At 49.0% G+C, this 20,461-nt stretch overlaps 2 protein-coding genes across 4 annotated transcripts in view; both read left to right on the top strand.

Annotated features, from left to right (window-relative positions):
* Positions 1-20,461, top strand: part of PTP4A3 (protein tyrosine phosphatase 4A3) — a 329,530-nt gene that overhangs the window by 225,747 nt on the left and 83,322 nt on the right. The window lies entirely within an intron of this gene.
* The window catches only part of LOC116819767 (uncharacterized), a 90,649-nt gene that overhangs the window by 17,032 nt on the left and 53,156 nt on the right, over positions 1-20,461 (top strand). Inside the window, exons 4-8 of one of the 3 annotated variants that reach the window (XM_032771751.1) lie at positions 12,667-12,780; positions 13,008-13,112; positions 14,741-14,839; positions 18,392-18,493; positions 19,801-19,902. In XM_032771751.1, coding sequence (XP_032627642.1) covers positions 12,667-12,780; positions 13,008-13,112; positions 14,741-14,839; positions 18,392-18,493; positions 19,801-19,902 — 522 coding nt within the window. The remainder of the gene's footprint in view (positions 1-12,666; positions 12,781-13,007; positions 13,113-14,740; positions 14,840-18,391; positions 18,494-19,800; positions 19,903-20,461) is intronic. The other 2 variants (XM_032771752.1, XM_032771753.1) reach the window with 2 other exon arrangements.

Here is a 20,461-nt window from a genome sequence, read left to right as displayed (position 1 = left end):
GTGGTGTCTTCACCTCCCTCACTCCTTCCTGGCAGGGTCACCAGGGCAGCTTGAGTGGAAAATTCTACCTACAGCGTAATCCCCACTTACTTGCCAGATTGTTGGAGACTTCCAAGAAATAACACAAACACATAAAAATACATTCAACACAATAATTATATTAAACAGGAGACAAATACAACATAACAGGGTGAAACACTATTTTGAGGGTCACTGGTGCCCACACTGAAAATATTCGTGGCTTGATGTAACAAGTGTACAATTAGTGTCCTGTTGGTACGCGTACTTTGCTGGGCCCTTGATGACCTATAAAATTCTTCTCTGCAGTGGTTTAGCAGTGTGGTTGGCTGGACAGCCCAAAGGACCCGCAACTGGGAGGAGGTGGTAAATCCCTCCACAGGTGTAATATGCAGCAGATATAAAATCCTCAAACCCTCACTCCCTGGCTTGAGGACACAGTTCAGGGAGCAGGGGGTCCCCAAAATAAATTCCCTGACTAACCAACTAAAAGCTGGTGCACTCACAAACTACATGAATGATCCTCAGGTTCAAAGATGATGCGGGACTCCTCAGTCACTGCAGAGGGGCCCCTGTCTGCTGGCAGGGATCCTCCTCAGCCAGGAATCAGACTGCATCGGCCCCAGGATTTCCCCTCACCACAAAAGGGTGCAGGGCTCAAAGTGTAGGTTACACAACTACCCTAACATCCAAGCTGTAGCCTCCAGTCACACACTCAGCAGAGCAGAGCTGACCTTGTAGTGACCGATCTCCCCTAGGGAGCTGGAGGGCGAATTCAGCCTGGCTGGGGAAATTTCCCAGCAAACGCTACCAACTTGGAATCATCAGTGGGGAAGGAAAAACCCAGCTGAGGGCTCTGTTGTCAGGTCCCTAGAGGCCTGTTCTCGGGGAACCCTGCCTGCAGGCCTGGGACTCACCAGCTCCCCACACAGCCAGTCCTGCCCTTGCCCTGGCTGGCTCCAGACTGACTCCAAAATGGCTACTCCCCTTTCCTGAATTCCCTAGGAGGGGCATTTCACTTCCTAGTGGCCGCCGGGCAGACTCTCTGAGTTTGCCTTGGCTCCTCCTCCCTGAGCTGCCAACAGACAGAGCTCCAGGAATCTAGGCCATCTCCTTGGGGGTTACACTGTTGACATTTACTCTTCCATCAGTCTTGATAATCCCAATCCTCATCTAGTGATGAACACTGACTTCAGCCACTTCTTTTCTGCCCGCTGATTTCTGAGCCGTCTGTCTCGTTTCCAAGTTTCCTTTCTCTGGCCCTCCTAGTCTGTCCTGCCTCTTCTCTCCTCTGTGTTACAATCCACCTGCAGAGCTCTGGCTAGTTCAGTCTTCTCCAGGAGACAGGGCTTTCTGTTGGCTCTGTTCAACGGATCCTAGTGTTCTCCTTTTCATGTTGGTCCTGTGCTTAGGTCTGTCCCTGCAGATATGTCCCAAGGTATGTCTACACGGCAAGCTGAAGTATGGTGCAGCACAGGTAGATGCACTGGCACTAGCTTCCCCTGGGCTAGTAATAGCAGTTCAAACAGAGGCCCTGGGTTTGAGCACAGGTTAGCCACTTGAATATGTGTCTGGGGTCCTCAAAGGGCTTGTACAGCCCACACTGAATCCTGTGTCACCACGCTGCTGGAGTGGGTATGTCTATCCAGGGCCTAGACCAAATGAGGCCCGAGGCGAGGAGGGTCTCTGGGGTTTTTGAACATCTCACAGCACCCTGAGCCCAAGCCCCCCAAGCCTGGCACCCCAGGTGGTCACCTGAGTCGTCTGCATCTCAATCTGGCCCTGCGTCTATCTATGCTGCTATCACACCTCAAACTGCAGAATGGACGTATCACTGGGTCAATGGTAGCCTGGGATTCATGCACCATGGAAAGAACTATTCTGTCTTTTGAGGACTACTAGGTGGGCTGGACATGAACAAAGAAAATTTCTGAAACCTCCCGAAGCCCTGTCTAGAGCTGTTGAACCATTTTTGATGGAAGAGTTTTCTGTTGGAAAATGTAATTTTGTCAAAATCTCAACCTTTCATGGGAAGGTATCAATTTCCACTACGTTTTCGACTGAAAAAAATTGAAATGATTCATTTGGACTTTGTTTCATTTTGGTAATGTCAACACATTGTATGTAGACTTCTATATTATATTATAATATTTCAATGTTACATGTATAATGTTTTGTATTGTTTTGACATTATCGAGATGAAATGTTTTGATTGTGAACTGAAATTTTTTTGGAATATTTTTTTCTTCGTAATATTTGGAATTTTGACTATTTTCATCCCCAGTCCAGATTATTATTTTTTTTAAATTCTGCTTCCCAGCCAGCTCTTCCTTTCCCAACCATCCCTGAGGCTTCATATACAAACTAGGATGGATTTTGCTTTCTCTTTCAACCTTGTGGTATCCCAGTTCTGTGTAGACATGACAGTGATTGGCTCTTTGTAAATATCTAATGCATAGATTGGGTTGCTAGTGAGTCTACCACAAAGGGTAAGGACAAAGGCTGTCTCTTGGACAAGGCAACACCAGACAAATAAGTTTCAAACCTCCCTAGAGCGTGAGTCCTTAAAGGAATTCATATAACAGCATAACCTGAGGGCTGAATTCTGCATCTTTCCCAGCCACACATGGATGCTTCTTTCTCATCACTCCCTTTAACTGTAAACAACAAGAACTCTTCTCTTCCTCGGGCTCATTTGGAGGGGAAGAGTTAATACCTGAGGGGAGAAGGGAGCTGTGCTTTTGGTTTGTTTAGGATGCTCACCTGGGACTCTCTGGTTGCAGTTAGACAGCCAAGAGCCATGTTTGTTCTTCTCCTTGAAGCCCTGTAACTCCCAGTGGAGCAGAGGACTTTCTTCCTGCTCTCCAGCCGACACATGGCCAACTGCCCCTGGCTCTGTTGCCTTTGCTGAACATGGGTGACTTCAAAGCCTACACATCCCAGCTGTCTGCAATTAGAACAGTGATGAGTTCAATAACACAGAGGGTCCCAGGATGCTTTTTTCAAGTGGGACGGTGGGAGGAGAACTCAGTTCCTAAATCTGGAGAGAGATAGAGAGATAAGCAGAGTCAAAATTAGCTCTCCCCTGACATCTGGTGGTGAGCTGTGGAAAAGGACTTCAGGGGCTGATCTCATTTGCATGGGCACACCCACCCTGCCTAGCATGATGGAACTGCTGGCCCAAACGGTCACTTTGGTTGCTGTGGGATCCCCAGTATCTTCGTTATTGGGGCAGGATATAAACATTAGACCTACTTTGGGCTAGTGGGGTACTAGTTCTGAGGCTCTCCTACTACTAGCTAAAGTCACTGAGAGCTGAAGTCACTAAAGGGTTGAGATTGTTGAGAGCTGTGTTGAGGAGTGGGGGCTGAAGACAAGTTGGTGAGTGGCTAGCAGAATGGCTAGCAGAGAGAAGTGGATAGCGAAGATCTGAGGTCTGGTGAGCAGAGCGGATAGCAGGGCGGCTGGTGGAGTAGCGTGGAGAAGTGAGGCGTGATGAGTGGAGCAGAGTGGATAGCAGGGCGGCTGGTGGAGTGGCACGGAGAGGTGAGGTGTGGTGAGGTGAGCGGAGCAGATAGCAGGATGACTAGCGGAGAGGAATGGAGAGGCATGGTGAGTGGAGAGGCTAGCAGGGTGGATGGCAGAGAGACGCAGCTGGCAGCGAAGACTGCAACAGAACTCCACGGAGAGGCATGGCAATCGGCCATCAACCCGAGAGTGGAGCATGTGAGATGCCCCTCCCCCCACTTACACCCAGGCTGGGAGATAAACTCTGCAGAGGAACTTCTGAACTCGGGGGGTTGCACTGGCCAAGGTCAGAAACTGTGGGTGGGGTGACTGTTGGATTGCTGGACTTAAGACCCTGAGGGGGAAAGGACACTGCCAAACGTACCTGGGCGTGGTCTTTTGCTCATGATTTGTGTTATGGATCCTGTTTGAGGTGTTTCCCCAACATGATGCTGCATTGTTTCCGTCCTTTATTAAAAGGATTTTGCTCCACTCTGTGCTTGCGAGAGGGGAAGTATTGCCTCCTAGAGGCGGCTGGGGGGTGGTGTGTAATTGTCCCAGGTCACTGGGTGGGGGCTCGAGTTGGTTTTGCATTGTGTTATTGAAACAAAACCCCTAGATACTGAACCCAGCCCTTGTTGCTGCCAACTCAGATGGGCAGGAGGGTTACAGATACCTAGGGCCTTTTCGTGAAGATTCTAATACCCCCCCCACCCCCTTCTCTTTAAAGCACAAAATGAGCTGCAGCCTGCTTTGTGCAGCCCGGATCCCAGAGCTGGCCACTTGCCTGCATTCCTGAGAGAGCAGCTCTGGTTTCCTACGTGAAGTCTGTTCTTACCCTGAACCGACATTCCCCTGCTCCGTTTTGTGAGCTTAGCTAGCCAGTGATGACGACAATAGTGAAAAGGAAACAACTTTCCTGACCTTCAGCGGTGCAACCAGAGAGACACCAGGGATGGACCATTGCTGAGTTATTTATTCACAGCACAGAGAGAGCTGTAGGCTGGATGGGTTACCTGATACAGGCAGTTTGCACTCATGTCTACAAGCTGTTAGGCTTTCACATGTATTGATGCTGGGTGCATAAAAAAAGTCAATAAACACTTCAATATAATATGCTTTTATGTCCCCCTGGTGAGTAACAGTTAGCTGATTCCAGCCATCTCATGCTGGGCACTGTTAGCCCTGGACAGTCTGCAGATAGACGACCTCTCAGGCACTGCAGGAAGTGGGGCTGGTGATCCAGAAGGAGGTGCTCTTCCCTGAGCTGAGGATCCATTGTGACATTGGATTGTGACATTGGATGACTGCCACTGGAGGTGGGAAGGGGGGGAATGTGATTGGGGTCTCTGCCTCTCCCTCCATTTATTAGTGACCCTGGCTTTTAGGAAAGGGAAGTGGGAATGAAGGAGAGGGAGATGAGCCTCCGGCACAGCCTTGAGCCGTGCCTCACTCTGCTGTGCTGTGTCCCTTACATTTACAAACAACAGCCTTGCAGAGCTCCCAGACCTGAACCTAGATTACTAAACCAGTGGGGACCAAAAATTGTAACCAGCTGCTGTTTGTTCTCTCACTTGTGTTAATCGACCTGGGAGGTCGGTCAATCTGTCTAGTCATCCATGTCTCACAGTGTTTTATACTGCTGCCCATCACCACAGTATCTGAGCGCCTCCCATGTAAAATCCCTAGTGGACTTCATAGAGGTCTTAGTCCTCTTCCAAGCTACCACCACTGGTTCCCTTGTTGGGGATCTTAGCAAAGACCCTGGAGGCTGACCTACCCTGCCCCTCCAGGCCAGGGCTGAGGTATATTGGCTTAGAGAATCTGCATAGGGTCCAACCCATGTTGTACCTATACTGAGGAGAGAGATCCCATCTAGGGTCACCTCCAACCTGGCACTGGTGAGATGGGAGGAACTGAATTCCTCTCCCTTAAAGTGTTGCTGTTCACTTCAGTCTAAGGTCCTAAGTTCTCACTCTGTGGGTGCCTGGGATGGTGTCAGCAGAGGAGAAAAGGGGGAAGGTGAATCCAAGGCATCCAAAATGGTTGGGGTGGGGGACACAGATACATACATGTGGTTTGGGGGTGGGGGGTGTTATGGTCATGACCAAGTCGGGATCTCAGTGGAACACCATGTGTCATTTTGTGTAGGGCCAGGTAATCCCTGGGACAGCCCTGGCTCAACGTGCTTTTTGAATAGCCCCCGGTATGGATCTTTGTTAGTGAAGTAGGTGCTGGGTTGGTAACCCTGCCGACTGACATTATTTATCAACAGGCCAGCTTCCTGCCAGCCTCCCTTGATCCACGGGCAGCATGTGAGAGCCGTTCAGGCTCATTTCCTCTCTTTCCGTGCTTGGCTCTGGCTGCCCCCTGGCAGTGGTGCCAGTTGGGACCAAGACCTTTCCCCCTCAGGGACTGAGACCAACTTTCGTTTGCTCATGGGCCACCACACAGTACCCCCCTCCCCCTCCCCCCATCCTAATGTGCCTTTAGGGAAACAAAAATCCTCTTTCTCTTATTAACAGTGTCCCCGAGCTGCCCATTCAGAGGGGTAGACAACTGTGCATAATGGAGCCATTGTTTGGGCAGTTTTCCCATCCTACCCTAGGAGAAATAACTCCCCTGCTGCTTTCTCCCAGGCCTAGTTAATCAGGCATTGCCACTGATGTTCGGCAGCGCGGTGGCCTGAGGCAGCCCTGTGAAAAGACAGCAGGCAGGTCTGGAGCCAGGGCCTGTTGTTTGGAGCCTTGCATCCCTCGTCCCAGGGCCAACATCTGACGTTAATGCTGGGCATAAGGGAAGAATGGGCTCCCGAAGAACTGAGCAGTGAGCGGGAGCGGGAGTCGTGGCGGTAACAGGCGGGATTCTTCTCCCCCCTCCCAGGGGGCCCTCGCGTCAGTACTCTGGTTCTGGAAGGGTGCCAGCAGCAAGCCTTGCTCAGCTACTTCACATCGGCGGCCTGCCCACGCTGAGCCAAATAAGTCATGCTTTTTGTCCTCTGAAGGACTGAAAAGAAACGAGGGACGGATTTGGCAACGGGCTTTGTGAGGGGAATCATAGAATCCTAGAATATCAGAGTTGGAAGGGACCTCAGGAGATCATCTAGTCCAACCCCCTGCTCAAAGCAGGACCAATTCCCAACTAAATCATCTCAGCCAGGGAAGGAGCTTAAATACCAGACAAGTGCCATTGGGCTTGTCTACACTAGAAAGTCCTATTGCTTTAACTATATCGGTACCATTAAAGATGCACAAACACCATACCCCAGTGTGGACAGTTATATCGGTATAAAACTGCTTAGATGTATAGCTGTTCTTTTACAGGAAGGGAAATCGCCGTCACCTTTGTACTGGTATAACTGGGTCTATACTACAGCTTTTACCTGCATAAATATATCAGTAAGATATCACACCTCTAACCAACAGAACTATACTGGAAAAACTTGTATGTGTAGACGAAACCTTAGAAATCTAGCTTCATTCTAGTTAGATAAAGATAATGAACAGAGTGCTCCCTAAGGCTGCATTGTCTGCCCTTTCCCAGTCCCAGGTTGCTCTTGGAACCCATCTTCCTAACAGAGAAGTCATGTTACTTCAGGGGAAGAGGGTTCAGAAGACCATCACAAGCTCTGACCAATCCAGTGTCCATTAGACAAGATTCTTCCTCAACATGGCGTGCCTGCCAGGTGAGGGTTGATGTACAATGACACGGGGCATCTGGGGGATGATGTCCTACTGGTGTCCATGCTGTCCCTTCTCTGCCGTCAAACCATAAGGCTGGAGTCTCCCAGGCTGTCAGTTCAGCACCTTTCTCCAGCAATGAATTTACACAGGGCAGGAAGAGTTCCTGTATTAGAACAGACAGATGGCAACTGGAACAAACTAGCAGAGAAAACTGAGGCATGGCCAGGCCTGTTGATGAGAGTGGTCAGATTAACTCTATACAACCTCTGTCACTGTGACGTCTGCCTCCATCTCTAGGCAATTGCCTGGTGCTGTCATTCAGGTGGCTAGTTCAGGATTTTCAGAAATAATGGGCCTGATTCTGACTTGATTTATGCTAGTGTAAATCAGAAGTAAATTCACTGAAGTCAATGGGCTCATGCTAGTGTAAAATCAACATGAGATCAGGATCAGGCGATATGGGGCTGATCCTGATTCCACTTCTACCTGTGTAAAGTATTCCTGCTGACATCACTGGCTTCCCACCAGTGTCAGACTAGGGTAGGTGAGAGCTGTAGTGGACCTGAAACTTCCTTCCAGTCAGAACTTCTGCCTCCTGTTCGTGAGATACCAGATGGGGTGGGATGTTGAGCAGGGGACAGGGAAGTTGGGATGAAACAGCCAATATGGGTGTTTTTTGGAATGAACTCTGCAGAGGAGGTACAGTCCAGCAGTTATTGTACACCACTGTCTGAGCATGCCAAAGTTCCTGAGTGCCCTTCTCTGGAGAGACGGCACATTTCTCATCTCTGAAAAGAGCTTGGATCTTATGGTATGTTGAAAACCGTGTTGAAATTACAAGCTATCACTTTAAGTTTGTAAGGGGCTTCTTGGTCCTGCATGCAAGCTGGAGGACTCTGTAGGAAGTGTGCAATCTAGGCCTTGAGCAGTCAGTCTACAGAGAGCCAGCCTAGAGCAGGATGGGTTGAATTGTGTTTCTCTGCCTTAGAGAGCAGCCTGCTTTGTCTTTCTCTGGTTTTAGTTCTTTCAGGTTATCGTCCTGAATTCTAAGAAATAAAGTCAGGTTACATTGCAACTTCCCAGAGGGCATATTTATGCCTTGTGAAATTAATATAACAGACTTGCATGTGGGCATCAGCTGGACATGAGCCCTGGAAGGCCTGGAAATTCAGTTTAGAGACGGTCCCATAAGTTTGGGTGCTGATCTGAACTGTTTGACTCTATGTGTGTTTATGGGGCACTAAACGGAGCGAGGGTTAGCATCTTGGCTTAAAGAAATAATTGGGGCAAAGTGTGATTGTACCTTAAACAACATCTCAGTGTGATGTTGATCCTTGCCTGAGGTCTGGGTTTTCCTTCATTTTTCTAGCTTCTTTTCCAACAGCTGGATGGGTGGGAGGATCTGGCCTAAAGGATGCTCATCAGTGGCTTTCGTACTGCCCTCCTTATGGGGGCAGGAGTAATGGGCCCCACTGGTTCTGCCTCTCACACCTGTCATCTCCTCACTAAGGGCTCTGTGAGAAGCAGGTGCCAGTGGTCTGGTACAGCACTCCCAGGGGTATATTTTGTGTGCTGGGTCCCATTGAGTTAAATCCACTGAAAAGTTTTGTAAGGCGTCACCTGCTCTCGTGCTGAGGTCAAGAAGCCGGGTGAGAGTGAGGCGCTCGCTGGGAAAGAGGCATCCATTCAGGACTCCAGCAGAGGCCCAGGTGGCTCTTCAGTGGGGACCTCTCCTCACTCAGGGGTTAAATTCTGGGCCCTTTCCATGGACAAGAGCAGGTGAGGGGAGCAGGGAAAGCAGCCCAGCATGATCAAGGGCTGTTCTGAGGATTGGCACCTGCCAGCTGGCACATCTGAATGGTGGCTGTGAATCACAGGAGGAAGGCAGGCTACCCACGCAGCGCTAATCCTCCCCTATGGAGGTCACCCCCCACTGCCTTTCTGAGCCATTGTTGTTGGGCCCTCTGCCCTTCCCCCACACTGAGAGCGGCAACAAAGGGAAGTGGGGAAACAGTGTTCAAATTCCCAGGGAATGCGGGGGTGTCTTTAATACTCACTTTTAGCATTCACCTTTGTTCCACTTAGGATGTCTCTTTGGGAAATGCTAATGCACAAAGCAGGGCCCAGCAAGCCGTGCCTGAGAGGGCTGTACTGGTAACTTAATTAGCTAAGTGAAAAACCTTGGGCCAATACATTTGCATGAGCATCTTCTGTCCTATGCCCTGCCAAAGCAAATGATAATACTGGGTTGCCCACGTTCTAGCTGGCTGCATTACATTAGAAATGAATATGGTCTCTTGCAAACAAACGGTGGCTCCATCCATGAACTTTGGAGTGATTATTTTGAAAGAGTGATGGATGAGGAGAACACAGTGGAGAAATTAAGAACATGTCCACCAAACTCTGGGGCATGATAGATTGCATGCAAGAGGAGGAGCTTGCAGAGGCACTTTAAGAAAAGGGAGAAAGCACGTGGACCAGACAAAGTACCAGGGAGATGCAGTGGTATCATTGGGAAGGTATGAAGTATCTTACAGGTTTGTTTAATGTTATTCTTAAGAAAAGGAAAATGCCGGCTGAATGGTGTAAAAGCTTTGTGGTGCCTATTGTTAAACATAAATGCAATGTTACACTGAGTGCTAATTATTGCCTGGTTAAGCTGAAGTCACGTGCTATGAAAGTAAGGGAGACAATTACGAAAAGTGTCTATGTTAAATGGTTGGAATTTGGCAGGGCCAGTATGGATTCATGCTAGGAAGGAGCATGACTGATGCCATGTTTGTGCTACGAATCTTCATGAAGAAGGTCAGAGAAAAAAAGATGGCAACTGGAGAAGGTGCAGGCTTACGTACCAAGGCGCCCATGGCAGAGAGGTGTGCCAGAAGGATATGTCCATCTTATCCAGGATATATGTACGGTGGAGTGACTACTGTAGTCAAAACTACCTGGGGCTCCAGTTGAGAATTTCCAGTCAATGTCGGCCTACATCCAGGTTCAGCATTGAATCTCTTTTTGTTTGCAGTTGTCGTGGCTGTGATAAGTGAGAATATATGGGGGGAGCTGCCTTGGAACACACGGTTGGTTGATGATTTAGTGATCTGTGCAATAGATCGTGAGACCCTGCAAGCCAACTTTAAACTGTGGCAACATCATTTGGAGTGGGCTGGGCTTAGAGGAACATAGGTAAGACTGAGGCTGTGATAACAGCGGGAGGTGGGCTCCCTATAAAAGAATCACTGGCGGAGAGCTGAAAAGCATGAAAGAATTTAAATACCTAAGCTCAGTGGTTGCTGGTAACGGTGCCATTCTGAGTGATGCCTGGTATTGTACTAACCCTGCCTGGTGCAAGTGGCGGGAGCATGACCCTGGTTGTCCGGGACAAAAAGATGCCAATAAAGGTAAAAGGTAGAGTGTATAGAACTGTAATTTGACCCATCTTAATGTATGCGATAGAATTATGGTCAGCCACAGGGAAGGAAATCAATATGCTCGCCACCATGGAAATGAAGATGTTGAGGTGGTCAAATGGTTGGACACTCCCTGGTAGGTTGTAAGGGACCTAATGTTTGTTGCTCCAGTTGCAGACAAGTGGAGGGAGGCTAGACTAAACTGCTGTGGACATATGTAGCAGAGACCTGAAAGCTGCATTGCTAAGATGGCTCTTGCAATGATTGTGGACACAAGATGACCAAACTGGGGAAACCAAATACTCAGTACATGGATCAGATATCAGTGGAGCTCCGAGAGATCAATCAGCAGAACAGCCTGGCACATGATCATGAATATTGGAAGATGGCTATAAAAGTCACTGACCTCGAATGGGGAAGTGGCAAGGAAGAAGACGATGATGACCCAGCCGCTAGCTGGGGGGGAGGTTAGCAGCTGGGAAGGCATGGGAGGTGGTTTAGGTTACCTGGCACCTGGATATAGCGGAGGGCTTTGGCACTCTGGAGACAACACCGATCTTCTTTCCCTCCCCTTGTGTGGAGAGTTGGAGGAGACTCAAATTTTTGTGGGCTAGTGCTTGAATTTAGAATTTCCAACCTCGACCTCAGCCGTCTGCCCAACTCCAGTATTCAACCCAGCCTTTGCTCCTTCATCCAATATTGGTGCGTAAATACAACTAGTTTAATCATGTTGCTATCTGAATTGTCACTGGTAGGCTTCAGTGTCAATCATGTCAGATGAAGGGTAGCAATTCACACCCCTCCGAACTATTGCTTCATGCACATTTGCAGGCTTGGGAAGAGGGCACTGAATCAGTTGACACATGATGGGGGAGGTTAATTCAGAGCCCAAAGGGCTAGAAATGTGGTTGTGTTGCAACTGAAAGCTTAGATTCTGCAGTAGTGAGCCGACTTTGCGGCTGCAGAACCACAGAAATCCAGACACCCTGCCTGCAGCTTGCAGAGTGGCTGTGCATGTTGGAAGCATGCTGGAGCGTGTACTTCTCCGTATAAAGCACATGCATCTTGTGGGTGAGACCAGTCCTGCCCACTGGCCATCAAGGGGTCCCTTGTGCTTTGTGTAGGAGTAGAGTTGTTAGCTCATGTCCAACTCAAGCATGATATTCATGCTGCCTACAACTCCCCTATAGTTTCCACTCTGCATGTATCTTCTCTTCCCTTCCACAGCTCCAGAGTGCCGATGCTGGGTGGTTCCACCCCATAGGCAGCTATCTAGCCCATATATACATATAAGCGGCCTCTGCTCAGTGCTTTGAGAGCACTACTCCAAAGCCCACTGGAATCGATAGAGAGATGTCTGGCTCTGGATCAGGCTCCATGTGAATCATGATCTCTGGCCTATCTCACGAGGTTGTCGTGTGACTTAAGCACTTTGAGATCCAGGGATGCTATAGGAGGCAAAGTGTTTTTCTTACGCCCAGCTGCCCCTCACTGCAATGCACTCTGCTACCTTGCTACCCTGAGCTGGGCTTGTCAGTATCGTGGCTCCGCACCTCAAACAACCCAAGAAAGCCAGAGCAGTGGGTGTAGGGGGACAACGACTCCATATCTAGCACTTGCCTCCCTTCATAGCCCAGTGCCGCTAGGATCGTAGCCAGCCGAATGTCCTTTACAACAGTCACAATGGATCTGAAGCTCCCTGTGAGAACACCTTAGCAGCTCCCCCAGCAAGTGGCTCTGGCTGTTCACTGTTACCTCGATGACTCATCCCCTGGTGCAGTCTCTTGCTTGGTGAGTGAATTGCTCACTGCCCCTGAGGCAGACTGGGTAACTGGAATGCTGTCCCTAGGGAGGGGCAGCTTTGTTCTGCAATGAGAGAGCTGCCCCTCAGCCCAGCCCCTTTCGGCATCAGCATCCATTGTTATTTCTGTGGCCCCAGAGGTATGCGTGGGGCTTTTCAGGCAAAGAAGAGATTAAAGGAGAAATCCACTGTCTCTGCCCCCTAAGCATGTTAGTCTAAATCTGCCCCTTGCCTTCCTTCCCCATTGCAGCCGAAGGAGCAGTTGCCTCTTCATTATGCAGCCCTTCGTCCCATTGGGGCTGTCACTGTGATGCAGATGCTGCTGAAGGCTTCTCACAAAGATGCTAGACTGAGCCAAGACCAGGTGAGCAGGGGCCTTTCCCTATACGTGACGGGGGTAGTGAATTCTTGTAACACGGGCCTGGCTTGGAGGCCAGACGTGGCACTAAGTGAATGCCATGGGCTACTGGGCTGCACTGGGGCAGCCTGAAACTCCATCTCCAAGTCTGAAGTCCACGTTCCCCGAGGGCGCTGCATGAAAGGTGTCACCAGCTCCGCCCAGGCTTTGGTTTCCTTCTGCCCTCTCCGCAGGACGGCCGCACTCCTCTCTTTCTTGCAGTGGAGGCTGGGAATCTAGGAGTCTGTAAGGAACTGCTTTCCACACACGCCGAGGCCCAGCTGAGCGCACGGGAAAAGGTACCGGACACATGCCCACCCCACAGCTGACACCGCAGCACGCCCTCCAGGCAATTGGTTTTATGTCTTCCCCACTGCTGCATCATCAGGGGCTGGAGAGATCAAACTCTATCTAAGAGCTAGTCTGAGTCCTACCAACTGACTCCCCATATGCCACGCTTGGGGCCAGATGCTCAGCTGGTGGAAATCGACGTAGCTCCATTGACGTCAATAGAGCTATGCTACTTTACACCAACTGGCGCTTACAATCTGTCAGAGGAATTAAACCCCTCCACAGATTTGGTGCCTGTTCGTTTCCTGCTCTTGGGCCTCCTCTGCCGGTTCTGAAGATTCTGTTAACATCTATGCTGTGGGCAGAGAGGCGAGGAGACAGGGAAAATAGCTTGTGTTCATTTCAGGCCCCATTCGGGAGGGTGGAGGTGAGGAGGGGATTGGTGTTTGCCAAATAGAAAATTTAGGGGGTTAATAGGGGGAAAAAATTATTTTCTACTGTGCGTTAAAACAGTACAACGAAAAGCAGAAAGAATGTTCGGAAAAGTCTCCCAACGTAGCAGCACCATTAGGTGCCTTGGTGTCAGAGTACCCCAGGTCTGGAATTGTAGGCTGGGGTTAATATGCATGGGTAGAGCTGGGGGGAGAGGAAGAGGGATGGAAATGGAACTGCAGATGACTTGCAGTCAGGCAGGGCTGTGTGAGGGGGCCCTCTAGACTAGAGTAGCTAGAGGTGGAGGTGCTGCAAACTAGGAATGAGATGCATGGTAGAGCTATGTGTATGTGAAGCTTGCACGATGCCTGTCGTCTGATTCAGAGCTGTGCTCTTCGAATGCCCAGATAAGGTAACCCTTCAGTATTCTGCAATGGATACTAAGCAATTCTCCAAAGGGAAAACCTGAACATCTGTGCAGTGGTGGCACCAGTGGCAGATTAACAGGCCTGTGCTCAGGATCTCTGGCCAATTTTGGGACCCCAGGAGTACCAGAGCGTGTGTACAAGGGGGGAGGGCCACCAGCATTGGGACTGTGGCCCCACCCCTGCTCCTCCTCTTCCCCCTGAGACCCTACCCTCTGGCCAGGCTGGAAGCCAGAGCTGGGCTATGGTAAGAGCTGCCCAGGGAGCCTGAGCTGCCGTGGGGAGCCCCAGACCTTCCACTTTCCCTGGGTGGGGTATTGGGGTGCCCAGGAACAGGCCCTAGCCCATGTGCTCCCCTCAGGGCAGGTGCAAGGGGCTCCCCAGAGTGGCCCAGGCTCCCTGGGTGGCTCTTACCAGGGCCCAGCTCTGGCTTCCAGCCTGGCCAGAGGGTGGGCCGTCTGGGTGAATTGGAGGAGCAGGGGACAGGGCCCCATGGGAGGTGTGGCGAGCCAAATGTTCTTTGTGCCCAAGGCCCTGATAAATCCTAATCTGCCTCTGGGTGACGGGAGTGTGACTGGAGCAATGTTAGCCACAGATAATGGGTGACTAATAACAAAACATACAAAGGACAATGCCAGTATTCAATGAACCAGAGTAATATGTTCTCTAGCTCCCAACATATCAGCGTTATTGGGGATAGTGACAGTACAGAAATCAGTCACAATTTTCTGCATGATTGAAGATTGATTGATAGACAAAGCGTTGCTTGTTCATTACAGAGATACGGTGACACTGTGCTGCATGCAAGCTGTCGGAAAAGAGATGTGGAAGTTGCCAAAATCCTAGTGGAGTATGGAGCTGTGGTGGATTGCCAGAATGTGAGTATAAAATACGCAAAGCTTGGTATCGTGAGCACAAGTTTTGCCTTTGCTATCATCAGAGCTGAGCAGAGTCCCCCAATAGCTGATCAATTGTAAAAACAAATGTTGCTTCTCTCTCTTTGTAAAAAGCAACAAAGAGTCCTGTGGCACCTTATAGACTAACAGACGTATTGGAGCACGAGCTTTCATGGGTGAAAATCTACTTCATCAGACGCACGTAATGGAAATTTCCAGAGGCAGGAATAAATATGCAGTCCAGAATCAGGCTGGAGATAACGAGGTTAGTTCAATCAGGGAGGATGAGGCCCTCTTCTAGCAGTTGAGGTGTGAACACCAAGGGAGGAGAAACTGCTTTTGTAGTTCAGCTTTAACTTGAGGTTTCTTAAATCAAAAGTTCATTGACATGGAAGTATTCAACTAGTTAAGTTTACCAGCTCATTAATAGACTAAATTATCCTTTAAAAACCCACCCTTTAACTGCATGCATGCTGAAAATGAATGTAATATTGATGATAGAGATAATGAGCCTGTATGAAATTTAGTGATGTTAAATGCTTGCAGCTTTAATACTGAACTAATTTTCTTCACGCTTATTTTCAAGTTCCCCTGGCCATGGCTGCACTAGGAACATTGGTACAAGTTAATTAGCAACAGAGCACTTGCATTATTGCTTACCAACACTGTAGGTGTGATGCCCTTATATTATGTTGGCATCATAATATACTGGTTGATCGAACCAGTGGCCTCCGAGTTAAAAGCCTGAGTAGCTATAGCTTGAACTGAAGAGGCAAGGCGCCCTAGCAGGGGTTGAAACAGACTCCTACCCTCTGGATCGGGCATAGAGGTTTTCCCATCCTGCAAATATTTTCAAGAGTTCAAAATTTGTCCTGTCTCAAATTGGGATGAAAAGTCAAAATCTCAAAAATGTTCACAAACCAAAATATTTGCATTTTTTATTTCCATTTTCAGTTATTCGAAACACTTCATTTCAAAACATTTCAATTTTGACTTTTTTCACCATTTCTCCAGTCTGATTATCTTAAACTAGAAATCAAAATGTCATTTTGTCCCCAAAAGTCATTTTGAAACAGAATTTTTCCATTTAGAAAAATGTCCAAATAAACATTTGAACAACTAGGAAACATTTTTCTCGACACTGTTCCAAGTCAGGAAATTTGTTGAACCCGACCCTGTTTCACAAACAGGTTTGGTTTTGACGAATCAGCATTTTAGATGAAAAATTCTTGACCAGCTCTCCTCACCAGAGGGTTACATAAGCACTAAGGCAGACAGGACTCTGGAGTTTTTGACCTTGGTTTCAAAGTTGTGGAACCCATGTTTCATATGTCTTCCAGGGTCCGTAATCACATAGGGATGATTGAAGAGGTGGGATTATTCTTCTTCAGCCATACAGTCTTTGTGTGTGTGTGTCTCTCTCTCTAGCTACGCTATGGATTGAATTCTTCTAGCACCGCTATTGTGAAAAGGGTCTAACTATGGTTGCTACCAGTGCAGTTTTACGTAGCGGGGCTTAGAGTCAGTGAGCACAAATGAGAGGGGTCCATCACTCTAATCAGGTTCACAAAAGTCAGGGATTGAGGCAGGCTCTGTGGGCAAGGGAAGCGTGTTACCAGCTGGGTGCCAATAACCTTCCCCAGATTATTTGTTCTCTTCCTTGTCTTTTTCTCTAATAAACCCAAAGATGCAGAAAATAAGGAAAACACCTGTTCCAAAGAGCTGTGCAATCCTTTGCGAGGTCCTTTCAGGGATCCCAGAAGAAAACGGTCTCTGAAAAGAAGTTTATTTTGCATTAAAACTTTCAGGATTAACTTAAACAGTCAAATAAACAAAGCAATTTTGTAGAACTGCAAGGCCAAAAGGTCCTGGGTTATTTATAAAGGGCCCTTAAGTGAATTAGGCAAAATGCCAAAATAAATCTAGTCTGCTAGCATTCCAGCACCAGGGCAGACTTAGCACTAGCACTTGTCAGCTTTGTGCTGAAATATATTGAAAGGCCCATTAGAGTTCAAATCCACCTTCTCCTTCCAGCGTTTGGCAGAGTAAGGAGGCTGGTTTTAAAAGGAACACGTTGATTCGAAGGACAGGTTCCAATGTACAAACACATGTTTACAAACGTACTCATTAGAAATGGTTCAAATGGCCAGTCGAACAACCCCTATTGATCGTGTTCTCTGGTCGTGTTTCTCTTTGGCAGGAATGCAAGTGCCATTTTCAGTTCTAGATTTTCCTCAATAGTTGATGCTAACAACTTTTACAAGAGTTACATGGTTCGGTGGTTCTCAACTGTTCCATGCCAGCACCCCAGGTTAGCTAAGAAGGAGAGCAGACCAAATTCGGTGATGAATCCTTGTCACGTGCCACCTGACGCACATGGCAGAGACGCTAAGAAGACCCCAGGTTACAGCAGAATAGATTTGGGGACTCCCTTTTATCTAGCCATAAAGAAAGGGAGGGTGGACAAGACCCACTGAGACTTGTTCACATACCTCCCCATGGAGTTGAGGACTTGTGACTTAATTAAACACAGTTCATTGGGGTGGCTTCTGAATAGATGTAAGTGAGTGGAGAGGTCCACTGAAGTGTCTGCTGGAAGCTCTAGCACACCTACTGCCCAAGGAGAGTCTGCTTTAGTTGGAGTGGTGGGACCTGGGCTTTTGGAGCAGAAGGTTCCAAATTCCATCTGTAATTATGACCCAGGAAGTCCTCAGCAGAGGTTCATAGATTCTTTACATAATACAATAAAAGGAAAACAATGGAAGAAATTAATAGGAGCTGATCTCTGTCAGTGTCACAGGGTACTGGCTTTCGAGGCATTGAGAACATGGGAAATTGCACAAGGGAAACCACATGAGAGTAGGGGTAGATGGTAGGTTGGGATTATTCAGGGACCATCTTCTTGTTCTGTGTTTGTACAGCATGTAGCATAGTGAGGTCCTGGCCCATGCCTAGGACTCCAAGGTGCTCCAGTAATATAAATGATCAGTAATAATTCAGAGTTGATCTGTCCCTCATTGAAAGCCTGATCCAAAGCTCATTGAAACCAGTGAGTCTTTCCATAGGCTTCAGGAGTCCTGGGGTGAGAGACCTCCAAGAGACTCACGTCAGGCTGAGAGGTTGTCTTGTCTGAGCTGCAAATACATCCTATTTGCCGGAAACCCATTCTCTGTTTGAAAACTGCAGGAGCTGGTCCTACCCAGTTCTGGAACAGTGCTGCATCTCTGAAAGCTGATCTGGCTTCATTTAGGCCAGACCCTGCTCTCCAGACAGCAGCAGCCCCAACACTACAGGAAGCTGCAACCTCACTATCTCCAGGTGTGGTACAGTGACACTGGTTAACCTGGTGATGTCACTCTAGGAGGCTCTAGGAAGCTTTTAGGGCAGAGGAGTGATGCTTTAGTGCAACACAAGGTGGCCATCTCAGGTACCCAAATTCTCCTGCCCAGTAGGTTATCTGCTTGGGCTAAGGGTGGAGCCGCTGGGCAACTCAGTTACGCTACACCCAGGACGTTCTAATGGCCTTTGTTTTAGCATGAAGGTCAGACTCCTCTACATGTCGCTGCGTGGGAAGGCGATGAAGCTCTGCTGAAGTTCTTCCATCACTGCAAGGCCAAGACTACCATAGCAGACAAGGTGTGTAAAAGGGGGCGGGGAGTGGGAACTGGCTGACTTAGGAAGTGCTTATTGGGGTTGCGAGTCCCTTTTTTCTGCACTTCAATACCGAACTGAGAGGTGTAATAGATGGGTGGATGGATGGGTCAATACCGTCAACCAACAGCTCGTACAATGTGCAGCACTGCACCATCAGAGTAAACTGCCATTGGCTCATCCCGAGATGGAGACACAGTTACCTAGACATGCCAGAGAGCTGATTTAACCCTTTACAGACCATCCTGAGGCAGGGTCGCCCAGAGGGGGGAGCAAGTGGGGCAATTTGCCTCGGGCCCTGCAGGGGCCCTGTGAGCCCCGGCCTGGCAGTGGTCCAGGTCTTCAACGGCATTTTAGTGGCAGGGGGTCCTTCAGTGCTGCTGAAGACGCGGAGTGACTGAAGAGTCCCCCGCCGCCGAAATGCCACCTAAGACCTGGACCGCCGCCAGGTGAGTACAAGTGCCACAGCTCCCCCACTTTGTCCCAGGACCCCTGAATCCTCTGGGCAGCCCTGTCCTGAGGGCCCTGTTTGGGTAATTTTGGGACAACTAGTGGTGTGATATACCTGTGAAACTGGCGGACACAATAAGATTCCGTGAGGGGCACCTTTGCTTACAGAGCTTCTGGAAGCCCTCAAACTTGAATCTGCCTCAGCAGGCAGACAGTCCAAACCAGGAACTTCCCTCTACTCGTTAAACTGCATGGTGCTGGTGAAAGTGGCTTGTCCTCCTCCCCTCCCCCATCCAGGCAGGCAGCAGCCCTAAGCAAGGTAAAGTAGAAAAGACTTTCAAGGGTCCATGCCAATCAGCCCAGGAGAACAGCCTTTCCCCTCTTCCATAAGGACCTGTCTTTTAACTGTTGCAGTTCTATGAAGACAAAGAGACATGAGTTGTTGAATGAACTGGTTGAACGTTCATGCAGCTGACTCTGCATAAGTCACTTGGTTTAGCAGTGCTGTGTGTTGTGGTGGTTTAAAACAAATGTTTGGCTGGGCGGTAGTGCTGGTAATAGGTTGGCACCCTTGGCAGGTTGAAGTCATCTAGCCAATGAGCAAGTACCTCAAGAACAGCAGCCATGCCAGCTTCCCCCCAACTTCCACAGCTTCAGATCCAGGCTTACCCTGGCTATACAAAGTGTCGTAGAGGCAGATGTTGATCTGTTCCAGCTGAGGATACATTCTGGTTAGGCTTGCATACAGGCTCTCTCCCTCCCAAGCACACATTACACTTGCAAAGAAATGCTGGCAGCTCCAACTGCTTCTCTGGAAACGCTGCTCTCTTTGATGGTTGCAGATGGACCGGTCCCCCTTGCACATCGCCGCAGAAAGAGGCCACACCAATGTGGTGGAGTTGCTGGCGGAGAAGTTCCACTCCAATGTGCTAGCTCGCACTAAGGTGAGAGACGCACCCACACACAATGTTCCTCTGAGTAGCAGCTGAGCGTATGGGCCAGAGAGGACCAGGACTTGTGTCCACTGTTTGGTTGCTGCTCGCAATCTTGAGCTAGACAAAACTGGCTTGGAAATTAGGCCCTTGTTGCCTTAGCTGTGAGCCACACAGCCTCAGCATATCTAGTCACATGCAGTGCTGGGAGATGAAGTCTGAAGCCAAGGAATAGGCCAGGTATTAGCCAGCTTTCTCAGTCAGGGGAGTGCAAGCGCATTTCTTTGTCAGGGAGCTGGTTTGTTCAAAGACATTTGGGTTGTGGGCACAAAGGTTGCAAGGCCCTAACTGGAATCCACGTGGAAATGTGAAGTGGGGACACTTCCGTAGTAATATACTGGCTGCGCGTGCTGCCCTCTGGTGGTGGCCCATTGAGTGGATAAAAGCCGTAGTGCCAGCTGATGAGGATTCGCTGTCGTCTCAAGTGGGAGAGGCCAGTGTTTCAGCAGATTTTCTGTTCTATCCTCAGCACTGCCTGTGTCCACTGTAGCCGTGATGAGCATGTGGCCTG

The sequence above is a fragment of the Chelonoidis abingdonii genome, chromosome 2 (genome assembly GCF_003597395.2).
Source record: "Chelonoidis abingdonii isolate Lonesome George chromosome 2, CheloAbing_2.0, whole genome shotgun sequence".
In the NCBI taxonomy this organism is placed as follows: domain Eukaryota; kingdom Metazoa; phylum Chordata; order Testudines; family Testudinidae; genus Chelonoidis; species Chelonoidis abingdonii.
This window is presented reverse-complemented; position numbering and strand designations above follow the sequence as displayed.